This window comes from Vidua macroura, chromosome 4 (genome assembly GCF_024509145.1).
Source record: "Vidua macroura isolate BioBank_ID:100142 chromosome 4, ASM2450914v1, whole genome shotgun sequence".
In the NCBI taxonomy this organism is placed as follows: Eukaryota; Metazoa; Chordata; class Aves; order Passeriformes; family Viduidae; genus Vidua; species Vidua macroura.
The window spans coordinates 21,078,173-21,103,434 of NC_071574.1; the positions used below are offsets into that span (position 1 = coordinate 21,078,173).

Sequence of the window (25,262 nt, forward strand, 5' to 3'; positions counted from 1 at the left end):
GTTTTTAGTTTTCTTGGTAATCCATCATAAGTTTCAAGCCAGAGACATCATAGTCTCATGAAAGTTCTGCTCCTTGCTGTGACTTATTTCAAGACAAGCTTTCTGTTGCATGCAGCAATGAAAAGTAAAGAATGCAGAATGATGAAATATATAAAAATTAATGGATTCCTTTATTGCACTCTAAATTGCACTACATAAATATTTTTGAAATGTGCATTCACCTATAATTTTAACCTCTTTAACCCTATCTGTACCTTTGATACCACTATTATTATTAGAGAACAGAGCATTGCTTGGAGGACTGCATTCTACTATTGAGACACCAGGCAAATATCAAAACCTTAAGCAATTATTTATGCTCAGCTACTTCTGTTTGGACTTGTCTGGATGTGTGTTAATTCCTGTGTGCAGATCTAGTTTGGTTCATTGAGACCTGCTGACTGATTTCAAGTCATCTGGTTCATTTCAACAGTTGCAGGCTGGAAATTACCTGAGTATTCATATCTTTGTACCAAACAAAGAACAATTACTAAACACTTTGCTTCCTTTGTTAAGTCATTTTTGTATGTCTAAGCATAAGGCAAATCCAGCAAAATCAGAAATAGTTTGTCTGCTCAGTCAACTCCCTGCTTCCACTTATCTTCCTCTTTCAGGTCTTATCCTCAGTTTCAGGTATGCACTGTTTTTCACTCCCTGAAAAACCCATGCATATTTATTCAAATATAACAGATCTCATAAACACAGTATTACTTTGATCATTCATCTATTTCCTTCCATTTGCTCTGGTTAGCTGTTTTTAATTTTATTTTATTTATTTATGATTTAAATCAGATACTCCTCAAGGTTCAAGTTCTATGAAAAACTGTAAAATATCTAGGCTATACTGCTGTGTTAAATCCATAATGGTTTAGGTTCTATTTATTTATAATAAGTAACCAAGTCACTCACAGCATTCCTTTTGAGCGAAGCATAAATGAGGTTGTATTCTCTCAGGAGGTGATCCTGGAATAATTTCCTTATTTAAAAAGATATTGTTTGCATTCTTTCTTGTAAGAGCTATAATATGAGAAGAATATAGGATAGAAGGAGGGAAAAATGTTGAAGTGGCATATTTTATTGTTTTTTTAAAGCTGCCTCCTAAGAAACAGCTCTGTTTTATATTTAGAAAACCTTGGTGTCTGTGGAACATCATTATACATGATATATGAACTTTAATACAAGAAAATTGTGGGTTCAGATATAATACAGTCATTAAGTTATATTCAGATATCATTGCTTAAGTGCCCAAAGGCTTCAAAGTCAATGCCAATCATTGGATCCTGGAGTGAACTTACTTGATAAACTGCTGTGTTCGTCATCTGTGCAAAGCAGTGGTGATTGCTGGCACTATTGATTTTAATGCTGGAAAACAGAAAGCTGATCTCTCAGGGGAGCTTGCCCTTTTAAATAGCAGTGTGAGCGTTAAAATTACACCTTTATTTAATATTACTTCTTGAAGGGAAACTTCAGAAGAGAAGTAGCATTTATTCACTGTTTGAATCAAGGTACCGTGTCATAGGTGGCATCATATTCAACAACATTTTATAAGTCCATGAACGCTCCACAGACATAGCAAATTTCAAATCAAAACCAACAGCTATGAGTTTTAGATGTATATCCATGTATTTATGGGAGTGGAACACTAACCAATACTTAGTAGTAGATGATGTAGTAGAAGATGTAGTAGCAAGAGGGTGCAGTAAAATCATGTGTAAGGAGGAAAGAGACAAGAAAATAATATCTTACATTCAGTATGGAGACAAGAAGCAAATAATTACTTTATAATTGTGTGTTACTATATATAATTGAGATTCTTCTAGGAGAAAAGTAAATAAGAATATCTGGGAAGTACTTACTCCAGTAATAGATTAAAAGGGTCAACAAATTAGGCACACACTGTCTTACACACAGGAAACTATTCCTGAGGCATTGGTTCTCACAGAAGATGTTTTTGATGGTGGGCTTAGTCAGGATAATGAACTGCTAGAATTATAGATGATATGTCTCTGGGAAGGTTTCTTTGAATACTAATCATCTTCTGGTGCTAGGTGTTCCTGTTTAATGACTTTGGGTATAGGTGCCACAATAGGATGGTAAGTGACATTAAGTGACATCCAGGATGTACCGTCACCAGTAGTCTATTACAGTAAATTCCTGTGTGTTATTCAGGTAGTTCTTAAAACGTGTGACCTGTTTCACAATAGGTGAAGGTAGCTCTTCCAGGAACAGAAGTACTTAATACTGTGTGTTTATTTGCATAAGAGTACCTAATTTGCAGGTTTTAGACTGAGCTGTAGGGTGGCAAAAAAGTAAATGGCACCTGAAGTTTCATTTCACCACCACCAAATTTTAGTTTGTACAGCTGGGGGTTAAATATGGATTTTAATTTCCATTTTTTTGTAGCTTTTATCAGTGCTCAGCTGGTGAATGCAGCAACTGCTCTTAATTGGAAAAGGATATTTTGTTCTAGGCTGATCAGGGTAACATGATTTGTACTTCTCTCCTTTCACAGAGGAATTCCTGTGAAGGATTAAGCATCTCTACTGAGGTGTTAAGCCTGAAGAGTTCAGGATATTCCTTATCCCTCGGTATTAATCCAGTTAGTCTATCCATACCAGAAAGAGACAAATGAATAGCTGTGTGCCCTGCTCCTGCTGTGCTGTAGGATGCAGTTCTGCAGCTTCATATGTAGACTGTGTGTCTATAATATTGTTTCCTTTGTTTCACAGGTTTCCTAACCCCATTATGAAAATTTGTCATCTTAGAGACTAGAATTTGAGGAGAAAGTTATTCCCAGACAGGCTGTAGCCTCATCATTTGATCACATCTGGTGAATAAAGCAAGGCACGTGAGGAGGATGAGGGATAAGGTACCATGGGAGTCAGCAGCTGAGTGAGTTCATATGCAGAAATAATACAACTCAACAACTTGTTCAACTGAGCATTAAAGTGTTAAGTCAAGGTAAGGGACACCTGAACATGCTTGGTGCCAGACACTGCCTGAACATGAAGGAGCAATACAGGAGGAGGAAATGGCATAGTCAGGGCCCAGAGCTCAGCTGGTTCACTTTGGGACTCTGTGCATGTGCAGGATTGTGTCTGACTCACAGAGGAATCAGTCCAGCCCTGTACAATTATAAAGCAATGATAATTTTGTAGTCTCTAACTTTCAGAATATTGTGGTCTTTTGGAAGATGCTTTTCATTATATCCAGCAAATTTACTATAGGTGGCGATAGTGTTAAGAGATTAAAAATGTTTGACTACAAAAGCAAAATACAAAATATGGGGATGAGATACTGCATTATAATGAACAACAAACTTCTCAGCTGTCTTTTAAGTTAATTTAAACTGTAGTACCTTATCAAACAAAAGAAAGACACTGCAATATTTTTGTAAAAAAGTAGAGACCTCTTAAATTTTTACATTGATTGAAGAACGCTAGTACCAGGTTTCTCAGAGGTAGCACAAGGAAACAGAAGTTAACATTTGCTGAAGTCAGTCCTGAGAGGCAATCAAGAGAGAGGAAAGGCCAGGGAGGTGAGCTGAATGACTGCCTGATTCCAGGAGAGGCACATGAGCTGGTTTCTGCTCCCCACACAGTGCTCTCAGATATGGAAACAGAGCCTGTGCTTGTGTCTCCTGGCATAAATTGGTTTCAGGGGGTGCTGCTGCCCTCACTGCATCTACTGGGAGGATTAGGAGGACTACCATTTCTTTGACTTCATGGCCATTGTTTTTTCCCTCCACAAGTGGAGGTATGTGTCTGGAAACAGCTGATGTGGTTGAGACTCAAACATCACTTCTGAATGTCGTGGTTTAATTCTTCATAAGAACACAGCTGGGAAATTTTGTCTTCTGTTATTTGTGATGCAATTAATTAATCCCTAGGAATAATTTCATGATTTTTGGTCCAACTCTCCATAAATCCATTAATTTATTTGTTTAAAATAAGAGCATGGGCATGGAAGTACTTAATAGTATCTTTCCATAAAAAAAAGAAACTGCTGGCTCCCTAATCAAAATCTGAATATGAACTAAATACTAATATGCAGTATGTGTTTCAGTTTTGCTGAATATTCAAGCCTTGGAGAAATACTAGTAGCTTAGCTTTTTTGCCTGGAAGTTGAGAACTTTTAGGTAAAGATTCAATTTCAAAACCTGTAATAGCTTCATCATGAATGCAAAAAGTAATGTGATAAAGTAATGGTTATATTTACAAACCGATATTTTTCAGTGACAGCATTTCTTTAATTTGTAAAAAAATCCATTATTTTCAGAATGGGTATAATAAATCTGTTACAATATATTGAAAATATTAATTAATTACTGTAATAAATTACTATCAAACTTACTGATAGAAGCAGTTATTGTAATGAGTTTTGCATCTTGAACTATAAATAATCCTTCCATACAGGATTTAAAAAGCCCACAAAGATAAACTTTTTGATTGAATACCTTAAAAGAAGCTTATATATCCTTATACAAAGAAGTCACGAGTGCAAAAGCATTTTGTACAAGATCTCTGTATTTCTTCATGTCTTGGCTACTTTTTGTGAGGGGCTTAGTGACCTTTTTTATTTGGATCCCTGTAGTTCTGTCACACTTTCTTTTTTTTCCCTGTTTTTGTGTGAATAATTATAGGCTCTCTAAAAGCCATCATCTGAAGTAATCTAAGGTGCACCCACAATATCCAAATTGCTGAAGAACATTTTGTTTCTGTGCTTGCCCAGTGTGTGCATCAACTACCAGCACACTGCCCCTCTCTGAGAGGTGGATCATCCCAGCCAGTTCCTGCCCATGGTCAGTAAATGTTGGCACTATGGATTGCAGATAATTGAACCTATCATTGATGACTCTTAATGTCAACACTCTGCAATTCCACGCCTGTTTGGAGCAACGCTGTGGGAGAGCATAAAGCTACTGTGCTCTATGCTGCATTGACCAAATACAAATGAACCCACTGCTGAAAAGTTTGTCACATCTCTGTTATCCCAGACACACAATGGAGTGTGTTCTCCAAGGATGTTTCTGTTCAACAGGGTTCTTAATTTTCCCCCTTCACTTTTAAGAATCAGCTAGGGTAACCATAGGACAGAGAAGGAGAGCTGGTCATAGTCGTGCTGTTCCCACACATATTATCAGTGTGTGGCTGATTCATTATCAGTCAGCAAAATACCTAACCTGTGTCTGATGTAGTTCCCTCTAGATGCAGGAGTGGACATTTTTGATTTTCTTATCTCTGGTGCCACACATCAAATTGATATTTTGAATACACCTGAGGAAAAGAAAATATTAGTGATTACAGTTCTGAGCACCTGTCACGGAAGCGAAATACAGAGGAACGAAGAGACAATAACTCCAGAGGCTTATTCTTTGAAGGCTTCTTCTCATACAACTTGTAAAATCTGACAATTATTTCAGGTTTCAACATTTCCATCCTTATCTTTACTAGCAATGGAAGATACTTTAAAAATTACAGTTTGGACTTCAAATATATAGACACTTAAACACTGTTCAAATATGTTTAGTATTTAGTTTTGGTTCCGGAATTTCCCCGATGTTTTGCTACTAGAATTTGGCCTTTATAAGCATTTGAGACCTAATGAAAGCCTCCTTATGCATAAATAATATTTCGTTTTTACAATTCACTTTTCAGTATTTGAAATAGGAGAGGCAGCAATATATATCAGTGAGTTTGGTTAAAAGAGAAACAACAACAAATAGATCAATGGTGTGCTTAAAATGGAAACTACCAGTGCAGAGTGTTTAGGGCAGCTTGCAGAGACACATTGAAAATTTACCTGCCAGCTGTCTTGGTGAGTCATTGCTCTTACTGTGCAGGTATTCAGAGTAGCTTGTGTTGCTGAAACCTGATTTCGTTGAACTGACGCACCAGTGATCAAGTACTCCCTATGTCCCTTTGATCCACCAGATTGCTTCTTTCTATCCTGCCAGCTTCTTTACAGCATTATGAGGCATAACCACTTCAGAGATTTTTCAGATGTTCTGTAGGTCATGACATAGTGAAGCCATGACTTTACTCACAAATATTTTGTATATGCTACATTTCTGTGTCTTGGGGAGGAAATTGAAAGCTTATCCACCAAGCAATTGACTGGCCCATGATGGCCCTGCCCAGATATTTTTTCAGGCCCTAAGAGTAATTATTTCCTAATGATCTGAATAAAAACAGATGGAGTCTAGTCTTGTGTTATAGCAACAAAGCATCAAAACCAGGCCACAAAAATTCATGATGCTTTAGATACATCGTCCATCTTTTTATTCAGTTAATTCTCTGTGCTGCTTCTCATCCCAGCTTTTTAAATATGGGGCCAGTGAAGACAGTCTATTTTTTATCATCAACATTCAAAAGACCACAAGAGAAATATTTTGTTGGCCAAGGCTGCTTTCAGTGTAGTTAGCATTCTACAAAAAAGCACAGATTAAAGCATGTGGCACAGCCTTGTAGTGTGATGTCTCAAGTCAGACTCGTGGTCTCACCCATTTTTTGTACTGAGCATTACTTACTTGCATTGCCAGCATTCTCTATGGTTAATGCATGAGCCAATTCACAGATCTTCTTTTATTACTTTTTCTGTGCTAGGAATAATGTGCCCACACATCCTTAGTGCTTTACACTGTTATGTTTCTCTTTCAATCCTAGGCAAGAAAAACAGACTGAAATCACAATTAAATATTAATAGCTTAGAATACTCAGGGTTTGAAAATTACCCATTGCTTTTATCTTGGAAAATAAAAATTGTTTATTCATTAGTCACAACTTTATGAATCAGTTATTTAGTGGAACATTAATCTTTTTCTTTTTTTTTGTAAGAGTAATTGTTTGACTTTTGCTTCTGGTGAAATTTTCTTTGTGTGTATTACATGCTAACATGGCTCTAAAACAGCTTCTCACTGAAGTTATTCTTGGCCTAATTTGCTGCTTTCTTAGAATAAGAGCTTTGCAGCAGGGTTAAAATGGTATTTGTAGCTGTGGGCTGCAGAACCAAATATCCTAATCCTTGAATCCACACTCTTTCTAAGAAAAGAGACTACAGCTACAGGTGCTATCTTTGGATTTTTTCCTTAGACACTGATACTCTTGATAGGTCAGTGATGCTCATACTTGCACTGGCTCTCAGGTGCAAGGGATATTTGTGTCTCTCTCTGAAAGAGGGACATGAAGAGAAGCATATTTTATCCTTCTACCTACATAAAACTTTAAATACCTATCCAGTCCTGCTGTTTCCATAGGAAATTCAAAACTTCTTGTTCCTATAAGTTCTTGAAAGTAAGCAGGCATGCCTGGGGCTCTCTGATATGCAATATAACTAGCAGTGGAAGGCAAAAAAAAAAAAAAAAAAAAAAAAGTAATATAAAAAATTACCTGATAACCTTGCAAAGACAGTTGATTTTTTTTTTGGTCACAAGTAAAAAGCCAGTTCAAAACAGAAAGCTGCTTGGGTTGGAAAAAAATGGAAAAATGCTCAAAAATAATTATTCCTTCTCATCAAATAGATACTTTGTCACAACGGAATTGTCATTTCAGATGGTTAGAATGCTTCTCATATGGATTATTGCTTGGTATAGATGCACAATTATATTTTTTCTCACCAGGAGATAGAAAGATTATTTTTTGATGTATAATTGAGTATATACAAAAAACTTGTTTTAAAGATGGCATGAGTTAAAAAAAAAAAAAAGAAAATGTATGTGAAAGATGCTAACTAAAGATCCTACCATAATGTTTTCTCAATTATAGCAGTTCATGTTTTATTCATTTGTCACCCTTGGCACTCGATTACAGCAAATTCTCCTTGGAAATACAAAGAATGGATTCCCACTCACTTTATTTTTTTTTTTTTTTTGCTGGCTTTATTGTGGATGAGCTTGAAAATGTGTTCAAATTGGTCTGAAGGTGGTGAACTTCAGAGCTCTCCAGATCTGTTCTGCAAATTAGTCACATTATGCCAAGTGAAGTGACCCATCTTCCATGCTGGGGGCAGTGTTCCTCTGTGCTTCTCTCTTGTTAAGGATGTGCACTCAGGAAATGAAAAGCATATCCAGTAATTGTCTCAGTCTTGTAAGATCTTACAAGTTCCAGATTGAAATGTAGACATGGAGCTGGCATACATTAGGAACTTTACTAGATGGAAGAATGTTATTGATTTGGACAGTTGGTTTTCCTGGGTGATGCTCTGTCTGCTTGGACAAAGGGATCAGCTGTATGGAAGGGTTGCTGTGGCTTCTGTAATGTGAGATCCTGCTGGGGCTGTACATCTGTGATGGTTTTAAAATAACACTGCTGAGCATGCTCTAAGTGTACAGTATAGTCTGTGTGTGCCACAGCTCATAAAACTGACAGCATCATCAAGGATGGAAATGACATTTAGTTCAAACTCTTGGACATTGCCAATTTCTGAAACTTTCATGTTGAAAACTCTTCTGCCTAGCCATGAGGCTGAACAGAAGAATTAGCAAGATGGTACAAATCACAGTGTACATATTGCCATAATTCTTGGATGATTTTCAGTAGGAAAACTAGAAGTAAAAACTTGACTATCTTTCAAAGTGTTTGCACTTGTATGTGCACGTATGCGCCACCTATTACTCAGTAAGTGAAATCCTAGTTAGCCTTCAAAATACTTTGCAAACCCAGATAACCTTTTTTGAAGCTCAAACATGAAAGATAAGGTCTAAGAATCTGTATGTGCATATATCTCAGTTAAAAAAAAAATTAAGGTGCCCAATATGACTTTCTAGGTCAGTGAAATAACTGAGCTAATAGCAGGGCATGCTGTAGTACATAAGACCATGCAGTTTGGCAGATTTAACTGATTGTCATGTTCTGACTTCCTCTGAGGAGGACATGGGGTGTGTGCATGTAAATTGAAGTGTCACAGCAATTACAGAATTATTTAAAATATTTATGCATGACACTTCCATCTTGCAATTGAATAATAGTATTTAGTCTTATGCTGGTTTATAATCTTCTGGAAGATATCTGCAAAAAGAAATCTTTTCACTTTTGCCAGTAAACCACTCATGCTTTTCTTTCTGATACTGTTGTTCTTTTTTTTAATATACAGTTGTAGAACTGTGTAAGTTATGCCTAATCATCCTTATTCTAAATGATTAATGCAAGATCAATGACCAATACAATATCAAAAAATCCTGACAAATTTTCGTAACTTAAAAATCATAAGTAGGATTTTAATCTATAACAAAGATTAATAAGTCTGGGAATAGGAAAGCTTTCCAGAAGAAATTACATAAATTAAGCTAAATGTTCTGAGCAAGATTGGTTTTTTCTTCTTTTTTTTTTTTTTTTTTTTGTCTGCTTGGTACCCTCAGAGAAAAACAAGAGACACATTTTATTTCTAGGCAATATCTTTTTATTTACATCCCCTCAACTCATTAGCACTGAAAAAAAAGAAAAAAAGAAAAAACTTGTACTAGAGCTGAAGAAATAATTGCTGCAAGCTGCATGTTTAGACACATTGTACAAGTTAAATGTACAGAATTCACCCATTGGGATCCCTCGTGCCCCCAGTTTGTCATTCACTCCCAATTAGGATTTTTCTGTAGAGCAAACAAACAAAAATCCCTCAAGGACCAATTCTTCAAAGCATTGAGCGTACAAAGAAGGTGAATGTCCCTTGCTTGAACTGAAGTCATCTCTCCGAAGTTCACACCTTTGTTGAGGCTGATGTGCTGGAGTATCCTGTACCCACTATAATCATTGAAGAATTTTGATATTTTCTCTGCTCTCTTCATTCTCACCACCACCATTTTATTTTTTAAAATGTGTTTCCATTACATGAGACCATTTTTCTATGGTACAGAGTTGGTTTCTTTTTAGATATTTACACATGGTCTACTAATGGTCTACAAGCTCTGATGAACTTTTGGAGTCTGTTAAAAAAGTTCAGGTTTCTCATAAGTAGATCTGCAGTAGATCCACACCAGTATGGAAGCTGGAAGAGGTCTGTTGTCCTCCAGCTTCCCCTTTCCCTCCTGCGTAGCTTACTATAAGACACAAAGTATATTAAGTTTATAACTAGTGCTCTAACATAGGATATTGAGGATACCTAACTGCATCTTTAATTATTTTCCCCATGTTTTTATTGCAGAAAATTGTAAAGAGTTTGCTTTAATTAACACTGATGAGTCTCTAGCCACATTGTAAATTCTGAGCTTGTGCAGGAAATGGTATCTGAATCCCTTTCAATGTAAGGAGGTTTTGGCATATGCTGTGCTCCATATGGAATCATAATGGCAATTTTCTTAGTCCTCTTTTCTACAGTCAGTCTTATTTTTGATGGTACAACTTCTTTTTTTTTTTCCTTTTGAATTATAACAGTAACAGTTTGGAATGGGCCAGTGATAGATATGATTCTACATGTCTCTCCTCTGAGTTGGTGGAACATGAAATATTAGATACCATTTTGCAATTATGCTGCTGTCGAGTTTAGGTTTTATATGATGAGAAGTGATACAATACTTCAATTGAAAAGTATCTACTACTGCTAAGGGGGTGCAGGGGATAATTCTGATGAAATGAAATCCCTATAAAAGTCTGTTTAAAACTAATTCATCCTCGTGAATAGCTGCAGCCATGAATTTGGGTAGCAGCCTTGATGTTTCAAGAGGAAATGAAAGAACTCTGTTCTTTGCCCAAAAAAACCCCAGAGTAACATTGATAAAGCAGTTAAGCAAACTAAGTTTCAGATATGATTTTAGCACATCAATGTCAGGATACTCTGTGGCTTCCAACAGGGCCTTGCAGAAGATGTGCGATCCAGGCTATGGACAAAATAGTGTGTAGAAGACAATATTTGTATTCTTCTCTTGCCATTTATTGACAATACCTGGCACCCAACTTTTGTTTTGTAGGAGAGTTGGTTTGCTGTTGTGTTTTGCCAAGGACGAGACGGTGTGTAGCTGAAGGGTATAATGAATCTCAACGTCCCAAAGTGCTCCTACTTCTATGAAAAAAAAGCTAATTAAAGTAGGAAGTCAGTGAGTTTGGGAAGGAGAATTTTTTTTTCTAGTCAGTAGAATGACTGGAAATAAATGGATTGATTAATTAAAATCAGTATATCTACTTACAGAGTGAGGTACTGGAGTGTGATTTATGTGAGAAGTTATTGCACTGGACTATTTGATCCCTTGCTTTGAGAATTAAATGTAAAAGTCTCATTCTCAGTTCCAAGGTTGAATACAAATGCTTGTGAGCCAGCCCTTGTTAAATCGTGTGCTGTCACTCTCAAGCATTCAAAATTTCCACCGAGGCCAAACTCACAAATTCCTTTCTTAACCTCCAATTTCCTCGCTGTTGCTAGATGTGGAGTTAACCCCCATGAAAATTTACTAAAGTGAGGTTTTTTCCCAGTCTTCCTATAAATCCCTCTCTGTGTCTCTCATAGTGCCGTATAAAATTTGTTGATGAAAGATTAAATGTGCACTACTTGCGTGCTGGTTAACCATCATAGGAATAATTAATTGTAACTATTCCCTTTCATGCCAAAAGACTTACTAGGCATGCTCCACTGGAGAGATAATATAAAATGTTTTCCCAAATGTTAGATATTAACTTAGACCTATGTCTTGGTGTTTTATTATAAAGTGTCAGGAAATCTATTTGTATCGAGGAAATATTTATAAACATTCATTTTGGAAGGTTTCCAAGTGGTTATTGGATGGTTCCAGACAGAAACATTTTTCTTGCCCAGTAAAGAGACACAGATAAGACAATTGTGAACCCTTCACATAGAGATATACCAAGAAGTGTAATACTGATGATATTCATTAAGGGAATTGCATGAAAAAAAAAATACAGACAAGAACAAATTTTCTTTCCAAAATAGAAAACAAAACTTTTGAGGCAGTCAGATTTTATGTTTTCTGCTGGGAAGAGTTCACAGTGTGAGACAGTAGTAACAAGGATTCTGAATAAAGTCCATGGGCAAACCCAGGGGAATCTATGTAAGGGAAGGGGAACTAACATTTGGATGTATAGAGTTTACCCAGAAGAAATTAATGAAAGAAATTGCCACTTGACGCACTGAATGAGCTGAAAGGATGTCAAAAAAACCAAAAAAAAACCCCAACCAACTAACCTAAACCTAAAAACCAGCCCTCAGAGAAAGCAGTCTTATGCTGTTTTCAGTCCATGTTGGCCAGTTGCATGGGGAAATGTCCCACAGTTGTACCTGGAGTTGATCCTGCTGCTGGGGAGCTCTACCCTGATCCTCTGGGTATTGGGGGTTTTGGTTGTTTTTAGTTTGGTTGGTTGGTTGATTTGGTTTATTTTTATTTTAGTTATAGGGGGTTTTCCACCTTAGGATTTTCTACCTTTTCATATCAGTGTTTGCTTTGAAATCTTCGAGCTGCCCACATCAGCAGTGAGAACAGGTGTGGGGAAAGAGGAAAAAATGCCTTCCAGGTCTTCTTCTGGACTACTACACTCAGTGATAAGCAGCACAACATCTCTTTGAGTGAATTTCAACAACAGACAAAACCCACCGCCTCTAAAGTACTGATATATCCATATGGGGAGATGAGATAGATCTCCATGCAAAGGGTGGAGTGGGACAGAATTAGCGGGCATTTCTGTGTATTATACCCCAGTCTAATCTTTTGATTTAATTGCATTAAAATGTAAGGTGGGAACAAAAGCCTGGGACGAATATTTAGATGACAATGGGTTTGCATGTAGAATTGCAGGAATGAAGCCCAGTGGTTGAGGTAGCTGAGTGAGCTGAGGCAGAGCTTTGGGTGGCTTCAGCAGGACCACTTGCATTCATTCAGCAGTTTGAATTTGAGCCTTGATTCTGGTAGTTTTTAGCATTTAGGATTATTTTTATTCATGGCATGGGATCACCTCTGTTATCAATCTTCAGCAGGCTTCCTGACAATAATTTATAGTTTCAGTTACAGGCAACTTGGTTAAAAACCATTTGTTTTGGGTCTTCCTTTTGATCTTAATGGTATCCAATTAGTAGTAGAAGGTGTTTAACCTCTATCAGTTAACCATGGCTTTGCTGACCTACCATCAAAATTTTAGCAAAGTCTCTATTTGAAACTACTGGAATGTTTCCCAGTTTTAATGAAAATATTAGGAAGAGGTGGGATAACACGATGCCTTTGCTGCCTGCGTCAGTGGATTCAACTGCTGTTTCATCCTGGTGCCTTGAACTTCATATGTTATTACAATGGCTTTCACTTCTTTGATTTATATGTGACTTTCAAACATAACTTTTTGCGTTTTAGTTCTGTGGTTTATTTTTAGATGTATTTTCTCAGTAATTGAAAGCTGTGATGGTGTGCTAAGGAGAATGGTAGCATAAAAGAATCAGCCTGCTGTGATTCCAACATTTCACTTTGAACCCTCAGCTAGCTCCATGATATGTAGCAATTTTGGTTTGAAACATGGGATTTCAGTCTATAATCTAATTATTGCTGATTTATAAGGTAATTTAAATTAATTTAAGCATAGTATTAATGATTTCTCAGGTAAATCAACTGAATAACAGAAAAAAAATGTGCTATTTTTCATCATTATATGGTTGCTTTAGTTGTATTTGATTTCTTAGTTTTATTAATTTGTCATGCTTTTCAAATTACACTTGTCAAATATATAAACCAAAACCCCTAAGAGCACTTGAAGTTTCCAAGGAAAAAAAGAATGCATAAGGTGAATGCAAACTCAGTTCTTAGTAAATAGCATTGTTTACTTGTTTATAATTAATTAATTGGTTTTTTGCATGTCATCTTAGAAGCCTCATGTCCTAGGTTGTCCATTTATTTCCAAATTGTCATGGTTAGGTATTTTTCAGAAAATGAACATAATCTGTGTACACACAAAATATATCATATATACAATGTGTTTAGTGTACACTTACAATAACGTATATTAGCAGAGGACATACAGATAATATTGGCAAAAAAAAGTTCCAATTGAATAAATTTTCACTTTTTGTACAAGTATTAGCAAATTCTTATTAGATATAGTTACCATTTTCCTCTAATAAATTGATATGGTCAGAATGAGAGATTATTCAAAAGATTCAGAGTTTAAGCAATCCAGGTAATACTAAAATCTTTAATTTCTCGTGAACCTGTATCCTAATTGGAAAAAAAAAAAAAAACACAAGCATAATGTTAGCCTAGTCCTTATAGCTGTATTTCTTATTTCTAATGGTGAATCCAGAAATGCAGTCCCTCAGCTCCTTCAATACAGAGCCCTGCCTATGCGTAAGAGGGCATTGCAGTTAAATCTGCAACCCTTTCCTTCTCCCACAGTCAGTAATCTGGCTATTTACTGTTACAGAAAGAAAAACCCCCAAAAATACAGTCAGTAACATCAGCAGATTTTTCTGTAGTAATTTTTTGTGTCTCTTTCTGTGAATAGCTTTCAGCAGTGATTACATCTTGCAATAGAATCTATTCCATTAGTGGACCAATAGAGAAAATGTATGAGAAAATTTGTAATTCCGATTTTAGGTAATTAAAACACTAGATATAAATGACAGGTGAGTCTAAGGTTATCTTTATTTTTGTGGTCATGTATCACTTGAAAGGCTGAATATAGGAGTTATAAGCAGTTGCTGCTGCTTAATGTTGCCTTGCTTTGTTTCCAACAGAGGTTAAAAAGGTCCACTCCCTTTGCTGTCATCCATCCGTGCCTCCTGAAACCACAGCACATCCCTTCCCTTCTGTTACATGATGGCCTTTTTCAGCCTAAGCATGTCAGTGAAGGAACAGACAACAGGAACCTCCTAAGCAGTGTTTCAGCACCTAAAAATATTATGGGGAACCAAATTTGCAAAAAGTCAAAGAGTGCCTGGACTGGGCTTTCTGAAAGCAGGTGGATCACACCACGTTGTTTAACTCCCCTTGGGTACCCTGCTGAACCAGAGAGTCAGAGCTTGGTGTGGTCTATACTTCTCTAACCCTCCATTTATTTCTTCTTGTGGATATATAAAAACCAGAAGAAACAGTCTTCTTTTGTTAATGTAACCAAGTTTTTTCCCCTGTGGTTGAAAAGGTGTTAAACACCTCACTCCATTGTGTTTGTAACCTAAAGTAACACATAAGGTCAAGGTGCTCAACAACAAAAACCCAGTTGCACTCTGGTGACAGTGGTGGGACTAGTTTCCAGTCTGTAATACTCTAATAATATTGGAAATTTTGCACTCAGAGAGGACCAGTCTTTCTTTACTGCAGCTACGAGCAGAACATAAGCAAAAATCAAGGTGAGATCTGTAAAGATTATCAGTTTCGTTTAGAGATCTGAAGTGAGTTGAAGGGAGTACTTCAGTATGTCCGTGAAGTTTTCTAGTTGTTCATTTTTTTATATGTGTTTGAATACCATTCTCATTCCTTCTCTCTTTTTTTCTTTCTTTTACCTTCCATCCATCCATTGTCACGCATTGCATTCTTGATTGCAGTCTGTGTAATCGTTACCACCGTGTGAAGGCAACTTCCCACATCACGAGGTACAGTGTCACACGTCAAAAAACATGTTTGTGTGTTCTCAAACCTATTCAGTGTTGTGATAGCAAATTTCTCCTATGTCAGCTTCTTTTCTTCCTCTTTTCCTTTCCCATTCAGTATGAAATAACATTGCTGCACGAAAGTGATTTTTAAAATCAATGTCTTTAAAAAAAAAAGTTTCATTTTCTGGATCAAAGATGTACTGTCTTTCTTAAGGGCTTAAAAGCAGTACTATCTGGATTTTTGGTTGTACACAGGTTATGGCCTGGAACCTGTAGTCTTTTTAATGGATTAATAAATGCTATGAAGTTCCATTTTTGTAAAATCCTTGAGCTGCATTGTTCAGTTATGTTTTATTCTGATTGTGAATGGTTTATGTTAAAAGCCTGATACTCAGCTATAGTTTTCATTTCTGTAATGGTAAATACAGATGGATAAATTAGTACTTTTGTCAATGCTTATTATTCTAGTTTTATTATTAGTTTTGTATCTAAACTGTCATTCTTCAGTGTTTATGTGGCCTTTGGAAACATGTTATTTGCAGGTTGCTACATGGCTAGATGATTTTTTTGAGAAAGTAGTAAGATCCTGAAGGTGCTTATTTACATGCAAATTTTTATAACTTTTAATGATGTTTCTGAACATCACTGGCTTGTAGCTTGATTACTTTTGCACTTGGCAGAAGAAAATATCATTAAAGAGCTGTTGCAAGAAACTGTTTTTAGCAATAGTGGAAAACCGTGTCTTACAACAGGTTTTTCAGGGATTAAAATTAATATAATTATTGTTAGTTCATGAGCTTATGCACATTTATTATACCTAGACATGTGGAACATGAATCATGTCTTTCAAAACATTCTTCTTAGAAGAAATAAAAAGGAACAAGTATTCTTTCTGAATGAAAATTACCAAATTCAAAGCAGGTAAAAATGATTGTAACCCAGTTGCATCTGATGTGACACATCTCATACACCATTTCTAATGCCAGTCCTTTCAATTTAATATTTATTTTGGATCAACTTGCAGTCATTATGGCTCTCTAAGCTGCAATGTACCTAGAGGTATAACTTTTTCTGAATGAGGAAAAAAAAGGTTTGAAAATTACACAGTGACTAGGCTTTTTAGTTATATCTCACGTTTTCCATTCTGATATCCAGTGTCTCTGCAACAGCATAATCTTTTCCCCATTTGAATATATTTAACTTACCATATCAGTTCCTCTTTCAGTAGAACACTAGTTATTTTATCTGTCCCTTCAACTTCAGACTGTAAAATGGTAATAAATTAGGTAAATTGTAATAAATTTGGAAACAGGAAGTGGCAAGTACTTCTTTTTAAAGTAATACTATGAAATAGCTGGATTTAGATGTACAACTTTTTCTTGTATTGAATGATAACAGCACTTAGAGCTGCTAAGATCCATCTCAGTACCTCATTGAGAGGCTGGACGTATTCAGGATGTTTTTGGGTATAAACAGGATGCAGTTATAAACAGCTGCAAGCTGCAGCTTTGTAGCATGCAAACTGCAAGGTGCATTGTTGCAAGGTCAAATCTAAATGAACTATTGTTGCTCCCTTGTTGTGTTCCAACATGTGTTGCATAATTACATTACTTAAATGGATTTTCCTTACTTATTAGTAAGGCAAAATATGTGGGATGTAAAATTATCTATTAATTGGCACAATTAAGCCAAGGGATAAGGATTGTGGTTCAGTTGTTCTAATCACGTGAAGTAATGGCATTGTTATGGTACCTGCTGTAGAATCACTAAATGCAAAAGGACAAATTCAACTTAAAATAATTAAAAATATATTTGTTTCAACAGTGAGCTTCCCAGAAAAGGAATAACTGGAAACATTGAGATAATTAGAGATATATGTAATAGATGGATGAATAGTTATATAACTGAGTCTAATCCCACTGGTGGGCTTGGTCATTTTGCAGCATTTCTGGACTCAGATTAGTAGAGGCAGTTCCACATTATAAACAGTACTTTTGGGTCAAAGAAGCACACAGTATACCTCTCATGCTTAAAATAAGACTTCAATCTGTTTGCAAATAGAAATATTCTACTTCTACTAAGGTTTTGCAATCTCAAGATCACTCCTGAAGTTCAAGCACCTCTTTTGGTATTTGAAGATCATATAATTCCAGCACAGGTTGGGCTAGCACTTTTTAGATGTAATCAGTACTAAATGAAGCTAAGCAAGGAGTACTATTTCTATCCGGCCTCTTGTCCTGTGCTACTGAACTTTCTGTTCTGTGTATTTTCACTGGCAAAACCTTTTTTTTTTTCCCACATCTTGGCAATTTGAACTACCACAGTGAGATTGTATGTCTGTGGCTATTGGCATTTAAATACTTATATTTTTTATCATTTTTAATTTAGTTTCTAAGACATATAATAAGTGTAGTATGGAATTGCCATGTAATTAGTACAGTGCTTTTACATTAGACAATTAATAATTGATATTTCAGGTTATATCCAAGTGTTATTCTGAGATGAAATTGTGAGATTTCAAAGTATTTTTTCACCCAGATCATTAAAAATCTGCTGGAGGATTTTCTTCTGAGTCTGTTTTGGTTTTATGCAGAACATATTAAAAACTGAAAAAAACTCCATGCTCCCAAAGACTCAAGTTAAAGGAAATCTCTGTAGTTCAACTCATGAAGCAGCTGGAATTCTACACTGTTATAATTTTGTAAAAAAGCAAGAAATCAAATCTATCTGTAATTTTATTTTATAAAGAAAATACTATTATTTTTTTCTGAAAATGTGCTTGTGGGTATATTTGAAATGCACTGGGAATATGAATGCTTGATGGAATTAAGTGCAGACAATGAATCATGGTGATCAGATATTTTCTATTAACAAGTATTATCTTTTAAAAATACTAACTTTTGTAACTCAGAACATCAGTCCCTTTTGTTTCAGATTTTAATGAAACCATTCAATGTTGGCACACAGCTGTAATGGACAAATGCCAGAGGATGGAAGCAAAGGGCAGCGTGTTTCAGTAAATCTAAATAGATTGATGATATTCAAATTCAATTTTAATGTCATTCTTGTTGTTTTCAAGTCTAGCCAGAGTCCTTTAGAGATGTTAGTTGGTGTTTTTTTCAGCACAGACTGGGAAGATGAGTGTGTCCCAGTTTGCTTGGTATCTGCTGCTGTCCTGTGCTGCTGCAGTTAGATCAGCTGAACTTCACACTGCTTTTGACTCCTGCTGTTTTTCATTGCTAATTTTAAGCGGTTTATTAAGTGAGGTTGAATTTCTCATGGCTCAGTGTATTCCTCTGAGCCTTTGATAATTGGAATAATCACTTTATTTCCACTTGCGCTCATCTAAGCTACTTAAGTAGATAGTACAGTAGGCTGAGGCAATGAATGATTTCTTCTTTCCAGCCGTATGTTGGTCATGCAATATAACTGCAAATCAGAGCTAGATAGCGTGCCAATTACTGCTTCCAAAATGTGTCTCTCCCACAGAAGTTATTTATGCACACTGCTAATTAGCCACTGAGATTTTTGTTCACTGGAGGAGAACGGATCCACATGCATGGCACCGCAGGAAGCCTAAAGTGTGGGCAAGGATATCTGTGTCCAAGGCCCCAGGCCTCCTGCTTCTTAGCAGGACGTTCTGACTTCCAGTAATAATTGACATTTTAAGATAAAATACTGTCACAGGTGTTTGTGGCTTGTAATTTCAGACCTTACCGAAGAAGGGCACGAGGGACTTTAGGCAGGATTAATATGAATAAAAAGTTCAGGAAAGCGTACTCCCTTCTCCTATTTTCATCACTCAGAATTTTCTTATGGTGCTGAGGAGCCTTTGAAACTGTCTATATTTAGGGCTTTCCGAAATAGCAATTCACTCTTACTTTTGTTTCTTTTGTTTCATTTCTTAAGCGTAATTTATTTATTTTTTGTTTCAGATACTTCACCCAGGAAAATATGTGCTTCTGCTACCTTGTCTAGGCAAGCCTTCTCATTTTCATCACTTACACATAAACACCCCATATAGAAATAATGTAACAGAGACATATCTCTGCTCAGAGGTATAGCACTTTTTTCAAATAAACAGCAAGTTGGTGAGAAATGGGTGAGAGATGTAACAGTACAATGCAGTCAACCATAATAATGGTTGGGAAAAATACAGAGGCTAACTGAGGAGTAAGACAGAGAGCAACCATGATGGAGAAGTTGTTGTAATCAAGCTGACCTGCGTAGGATGCAAGGAAATTGAAAGCATGAGGAGCAAAAAGAAAGTTGTTACTAAATCAGTTATAGGTAATTTAATGGTTATTTTAGGTAGAACCAAGATTTCAACCTGTTATTGAACTTTTTCTCCCTTTCCCCTTCCAGTTCTTCTCTCCTTTTTTGCATGCAACAGTGGTGGCAGCCTCACCTTAAACATGGTTTCTTGTTTTAGTCAGTTGCTGTTCTTTGTGATGTCAGTTTAGGAGTAATGTCTACTAAGTGCCCTTACCTCAAAGATCTTCAGTTATGCTCTTTACTAGTTGTGTTCTTTCTGAGGCCATAAATCTCCCCTTCTACAGTGGCACAGCATCATTAGGATAAGCAGTGAGTACTCTGCTCTCCGTGGTCCTCTGCCGCCGTGGCGGCCTCTTAGAAGGACCTTATAGATAAATTACTTTGGCCATGCAGCTGAGGAGGGGATGAAAACAATACTGTGTTAAAAATTACCCCCTAAGTGCCTGCCTTCCCCTTTTGCACCAAGAGTGAGAAGCTTCTGCCTTTCTCTCCGAGATCTGATGGGGCCTCCTTGCCAGGGAGGATGCCATGCCCTAGGGTCCCCTAATAGGTGCAAATGTTGCAGTCCTGAGTCAGCAGCATAAAGATAATATGTGTATTTATATACTAATTTAGGAAGCTCCAGCTTTATGGAAACCTCATAGTATGTTTAAGGGACAATGATTTATTAGCCACTGTCAGGAAAATCTCTGTGAGCAGGATGAAAAAATTGCAGAAGTTGTGAAGTAGAGGAGAAAAATAAAGCACTCAATCTCACAAGTGCATATTTTATTCCAAATGTTAGAGGCACAGAAATTATGGTCAGGGTAAATTAAAGCATTCACATAACAGAGCGAAACTCAGAATGCAATCTAAACTTGTGATAATAGTATCATCTATGAAAATGGTATGCTTTCAGGTTGTTTTTATATGTTTCCAGTTCAAATGAACAAAACCAAGAATTTCACATTTCTACTTCTAGGAAGAGAAGTATGGCATTTAAGCAGCTGTACAAGTTATCTTTGAAAAGCCTACAGCTGAATAGCTTATTGTTGGCAGTAATGCTCCTCTGCATTCTCTGACCAATGTGGAAAATTTTAAATATGAGTTATTATCTGTATGAAACCTTTCAAGTGAAGATGTAAGTAAAGGTAAATGATAGTCACTCATTTATCAGTGGCCATAGTAGAAAGTGGCAGCCAGAAGCTTACTCATTTTGATATTAAAAAAATTCTGTCACACTGTCAAACATGCCAAAGCAATGGTTTCTGGATCATTTTTCATGTCTGTTTTCCATTTCACAGAAACAGCACAAATTGAATGGGTTAACTTTTAAATAAATTTCAAGTTTATTTTTAATCAATAGCAAATTAGGGATTTAGTTTACTGATCAGCTGTGCCATAAATTATAACAGCACAGCTCAGGTAGAGAGAGATTTTGACACTCCTGAAGACAGGAATGAGCAATCACGGGACACACAGATGGGAAACTTGTTTAAGCAGCTTCATTGTCAGTCACAAAACCAATGTGATTTTAACGTATTCTGAGAGGGGAAGAAGAAGCATTCCTTTAGTATGTTTATACCAACTTAGAATAAGATTGTGCAAAGCACCATGGAGGTATGTGATTTAGGTCTAAATGAGAGTTCAGCCAAGGGGCCAAGATAAAAACATGCTAAATAAGATGGAAATAAGAGTGTCATGACAGCACTGCAGCTGCCAGTGCTACAACCCTGTGCAAATCTGTCTTGCTGGGCTTGGTAGTTAAGACCAGTTGTAGGTTTGTTTCCTCTTATCAGAGTTGTAATGCAGTTTTTGGAAAGAAGCAGAAAAGAGGGGCAAACATAATGGTATAAAGATTCATGGAACTGCAATTTTGTGGTAAAAGCTGTAGGTTTATAGGACAGTCAGCAGTAGAGAACGCAATGGAAATGGCTAGGAGTTTCAAATAGTCAACATTTTTTAGGCTGTCCAGTTGGTCAAGTTTTTTAGAATATCTATTAAGCTCTTATAAGAGCAGTGAAAGAATTTTTTTATGTGAAGCAAAATATGCTGAGATACAAACAAAAATGTAATGCACAAAAACTACAATAGGTTATTTCTTAAAAAAAAGGTTAAGAATCACTTTTGCTGTAAAGGAAATGCATTATGCACAGCAGTGGTGCTGAAGCTGTATGCTTCTCAAACTAGGTTTACACTTTCAGATTAGAAAAATGAGTAGAAAATGTGTTGGGAAATGTGGAATTTTCCTTGGGAGCTTAATGGCTTATTTGCATAAACTACAAAATAATCAAACAAACCTGAGGCTGGCTTTTAAAATACTCACCAAGGAAATAATATACTCTATTCTTGTGTAATTTTAACAAAAACTTTAATTGACCTCACAGTGTGGTGGTGTAAAAAGTGTGTGATATAGTTAGGTATTGAGATAGCTGTTTAATAAGACATTAAGAAATAAATAGCAGATGTGGTAATAAACAGAATCAGTGTAAAACAGGTGAAGAAGTGTCCTTAATGACTGATGCACTGCAGCATGTCATTTTATACTTAAATTAATGATGCAATTTAAGAAAAATGCTAATATACTAGTAGAAGTCATATCAATTGTATTGCTAACTTAAAATTTTATTAAAACATGTGTGAGTAATAAAATATTTTATTATTAAAATCTGGTTTTTGTGTTCTTGGGGGCAGTTTGGATTTGCAGAGCTTGATGACACAATAATCCTCTATGAATTCTGATCCAAATGCACTTGTGCTTGTCTGTGTTGTTGTTTAGATATTTCATGAAGTCAGATAATCTAAAGCTGAAGGCAAAAATTTCATAAGATAGTTCCAAAATCAATCCATTGGAAACAACTATCTACCTTTTTCCCTATCGTTAGTTAAAGACACATTTCTCATGCCCTGCTCTCACTTTTGGCTCTTTCTACTTGTTTCTTTCCTCTGTTAAAGGAGCTGGAGGGAAGAGTCGTAACTGTGCACAGTTCAAACTTTGCTCTGCCCATTTGCTGCATTGTAAAAGGCATGGGAGTCATGTATGATTGCAGAAGAGCTCAGAAGGGTTTCTCACCCTCAGAGGAATAAATAATTTTATAAATAATTATATACTCTCTGGTGTGTTTCTGAATGCTCTGACTAAGAAGTGACATACTGAGCACACACACTAAATTTTCTACCCCTTCGCTACTGAGTTGCAGTGAATTGGGCTTTTTTCTTGTCTTGAGCTAACATTTATGTTTTCACAAAACTGCCATATCTCTTGATGCAGTTTTCAGCTTCAATAGCAAGTAAGGTTGAGGAGCAAGAATAAATTAATAAATTATTTCCAGAAGCAAGAGACGAAACTTTTTGTTGCAAAGATACCTGGGAAAGTCTCATCCAGATTTTAAAACAGTGCAAATGCCAAGATGTCCAACAAGAAAACTTTATGTCAAATATATGCACGAGTTAAGCACCTATTCAAAATTAGTCTTGATGGTAACACTGTGAGGACCTAGGGGAATAATTCTGTAGCCATATAAAGTTGTTTATGGGTCTGTAATTAAACAGTAATCAGTTAGTACTTGACATTTTAGCACTTCAGCCAGCTGCAATGCAAAAGTACTAACTTCAACTACAAATCCCTCATTAAACTTCCAGTAAAACAGAATTACTAACTGCTATGACTGTCACATGTATTTCATTTTAAATAGTAATCAGAAAAATTATTGCAGTTCATTCTATAAATAGGCATTTTTTTTTCTCCTCTTTTTTTAAAGTTTTTAGCTGTGACAAATTAAGTAGGATGAGGTCATGGAGCATTTTCCTTCAAAATAGTGCACAATTTTGTGCCAGTTTAAATCTTTAGCTTCAATTATAAAGAAAAATTAAGATGTGCTGTGGAGTGAAACTACAATGGTGAAAGATTAATTAGCTAATATTTTTGAGGCTCCGAAGATAAATCAGGCTATGCAGCATGTGTGTTAAGTACTACTGTAACAGGGTTGCTAAATGCAGTTGAGAGTTAGTTGGAGGGATGAATTTTTTCCCAATTCACTCACTTGTTCTCAATTCTTCCATATTGTGAGGACTTCAGGTGCTCATGATAATCTCACTGGCACTGGTGGATCGATACTACTCAATTAGTTCAGCCCACACTCCATTCACGGTCTATCAGTGCCTCTACATGTCTCATCACACTAAATCCTTTGAGGGGAGCTGAATGATGAATCATTCTTCATTTGCAGTTCCTTGTCTATGGAAGACAGTTTACCAACTTGGTTGTTTTGGGGGCAGCAGTGACCAGTTAAGAAAAATTTCCTTTTGTAAAGTGAATGATGCCTGAGCCTAAATGTTCCTGCCCAAGCAGAACCCAGACCGTGGACTTCTCAACAGATGAACTGTAACAGTGTTAGTAGACCTCTAAGTACGCAAATCAAAAATGTCACAGCCGTAGCAAATGAAGTGCCAGTCCAGTATAAACTCACTCTGGCTCAAAAAATCTTGAAAGGTCAGTTTTGTCTGGAAGAACTTATGTGAGTTCAGGCCTTAAGTGCCATTAAGGCCAGCATAAAAGACATTGCTTTTATTCAGATGTATGAGGTGTTGCCTCTTCTGCTACCATTGGATAATCTGTAAAAGCAAGGTTTGATTTAATAATAATAACAGTGGTAATAGTACTAATAATACAAACTGGATCTGTCCTCCCACCTGAGAAATAGTAGTCTGAGCCACTACTCAGAGGACCTGTAAAAGGAACATGCAGTTCTCAGTTTTAACCCAGTGATAGTTTCTTTTCTTAAAACCCACTAACATTGTATTTTCAGTATTTTAATGTAATTTGTCATTAAATTTGACATGTTCTTCACAACTTTTTAATGAGTCTTTCCTATAAATCTGAAGAATATGTTCTCTGAATTTTTCACTTAATTTCATCTAAGTAGCAATTTGTTTTGACACTGATAACATAATTTTTTTCATATTAATTTCACTAGTGTATCTTGTAGGCATTTACTGAACCATTCAACATTGGTAGGCACATTTGTAGCCTTAACTTTATTGTCTTCAAGCTTCTATATTTACTTTATATTTCAGTAACAGAGTCTCTTTCCTGCTTAGCAGAATTCTCTTTCCCCTCACACACAAGTTGGGAAGGTTAATTGGTTTTCTGCTCTATGCAGAAGTAAGAAAAAGTTGGTAGGGCTTCCTAGTTTTGCTTAGCCCAATGACAGTGTCACGCTATCTGGTGAAACCAGAGGAACTGGAAAACAGCTGGGCAGCGGTGCCTTTGTGGAGAGCACCCTGGTTCTTATCCTGCCTTGCTAAGGCTTCTGTGTGAAACCAGCAGAGCTTGGCTGCAGTTGTAGTTATTCACTACAATTGTAGTGAATATTGAAAACTAGGACACTTGTGAATATTTTAGTTACTTTTCTGTAGACGTCAGAAGGAAGTTTCAGGTTGCTGCACGATAAATAATAGAGACT

General features: G+C 36.3%; 1 protein-coding gene across 4 annotated transcripts in view; it reads left to right on the top strand.

Annotated features, from left to right (window-relative positions):
• Nucleotides 1-25,262, top strand: part of CCSER1 (coiled-coil serine rich protein 1) — a 607,763-nt gene that overhangs the window by 505,936 nt on the left and 76,565 nt on the right. Inside the window, exons 10-11 of one of the 4 annotated variants that reach the window (XM_053976374.1) lie at nt 15,496-15,543; nt 18,478-18,550. The exons of 2 other annotated variants lie outside the window; for them this stretch is intronic. In XM_053976374.1, coding sequence (XP_053832349.1) covers nt 15,496-15,504 — 9 coding nt within the window. In that variant the 3' untranslated portion in view covers nt 15,505-15,543; nt 18,478-18,550. Of the gene's footprint in view, nt 1-2,768; nt 2,837-15,495; nt 15,544-18,477; nt 18,551-25,262 lie in introns of those variants that run through there. One more of the 4 variants, XM_053976373.1, reaches the window with a different exon arrangement.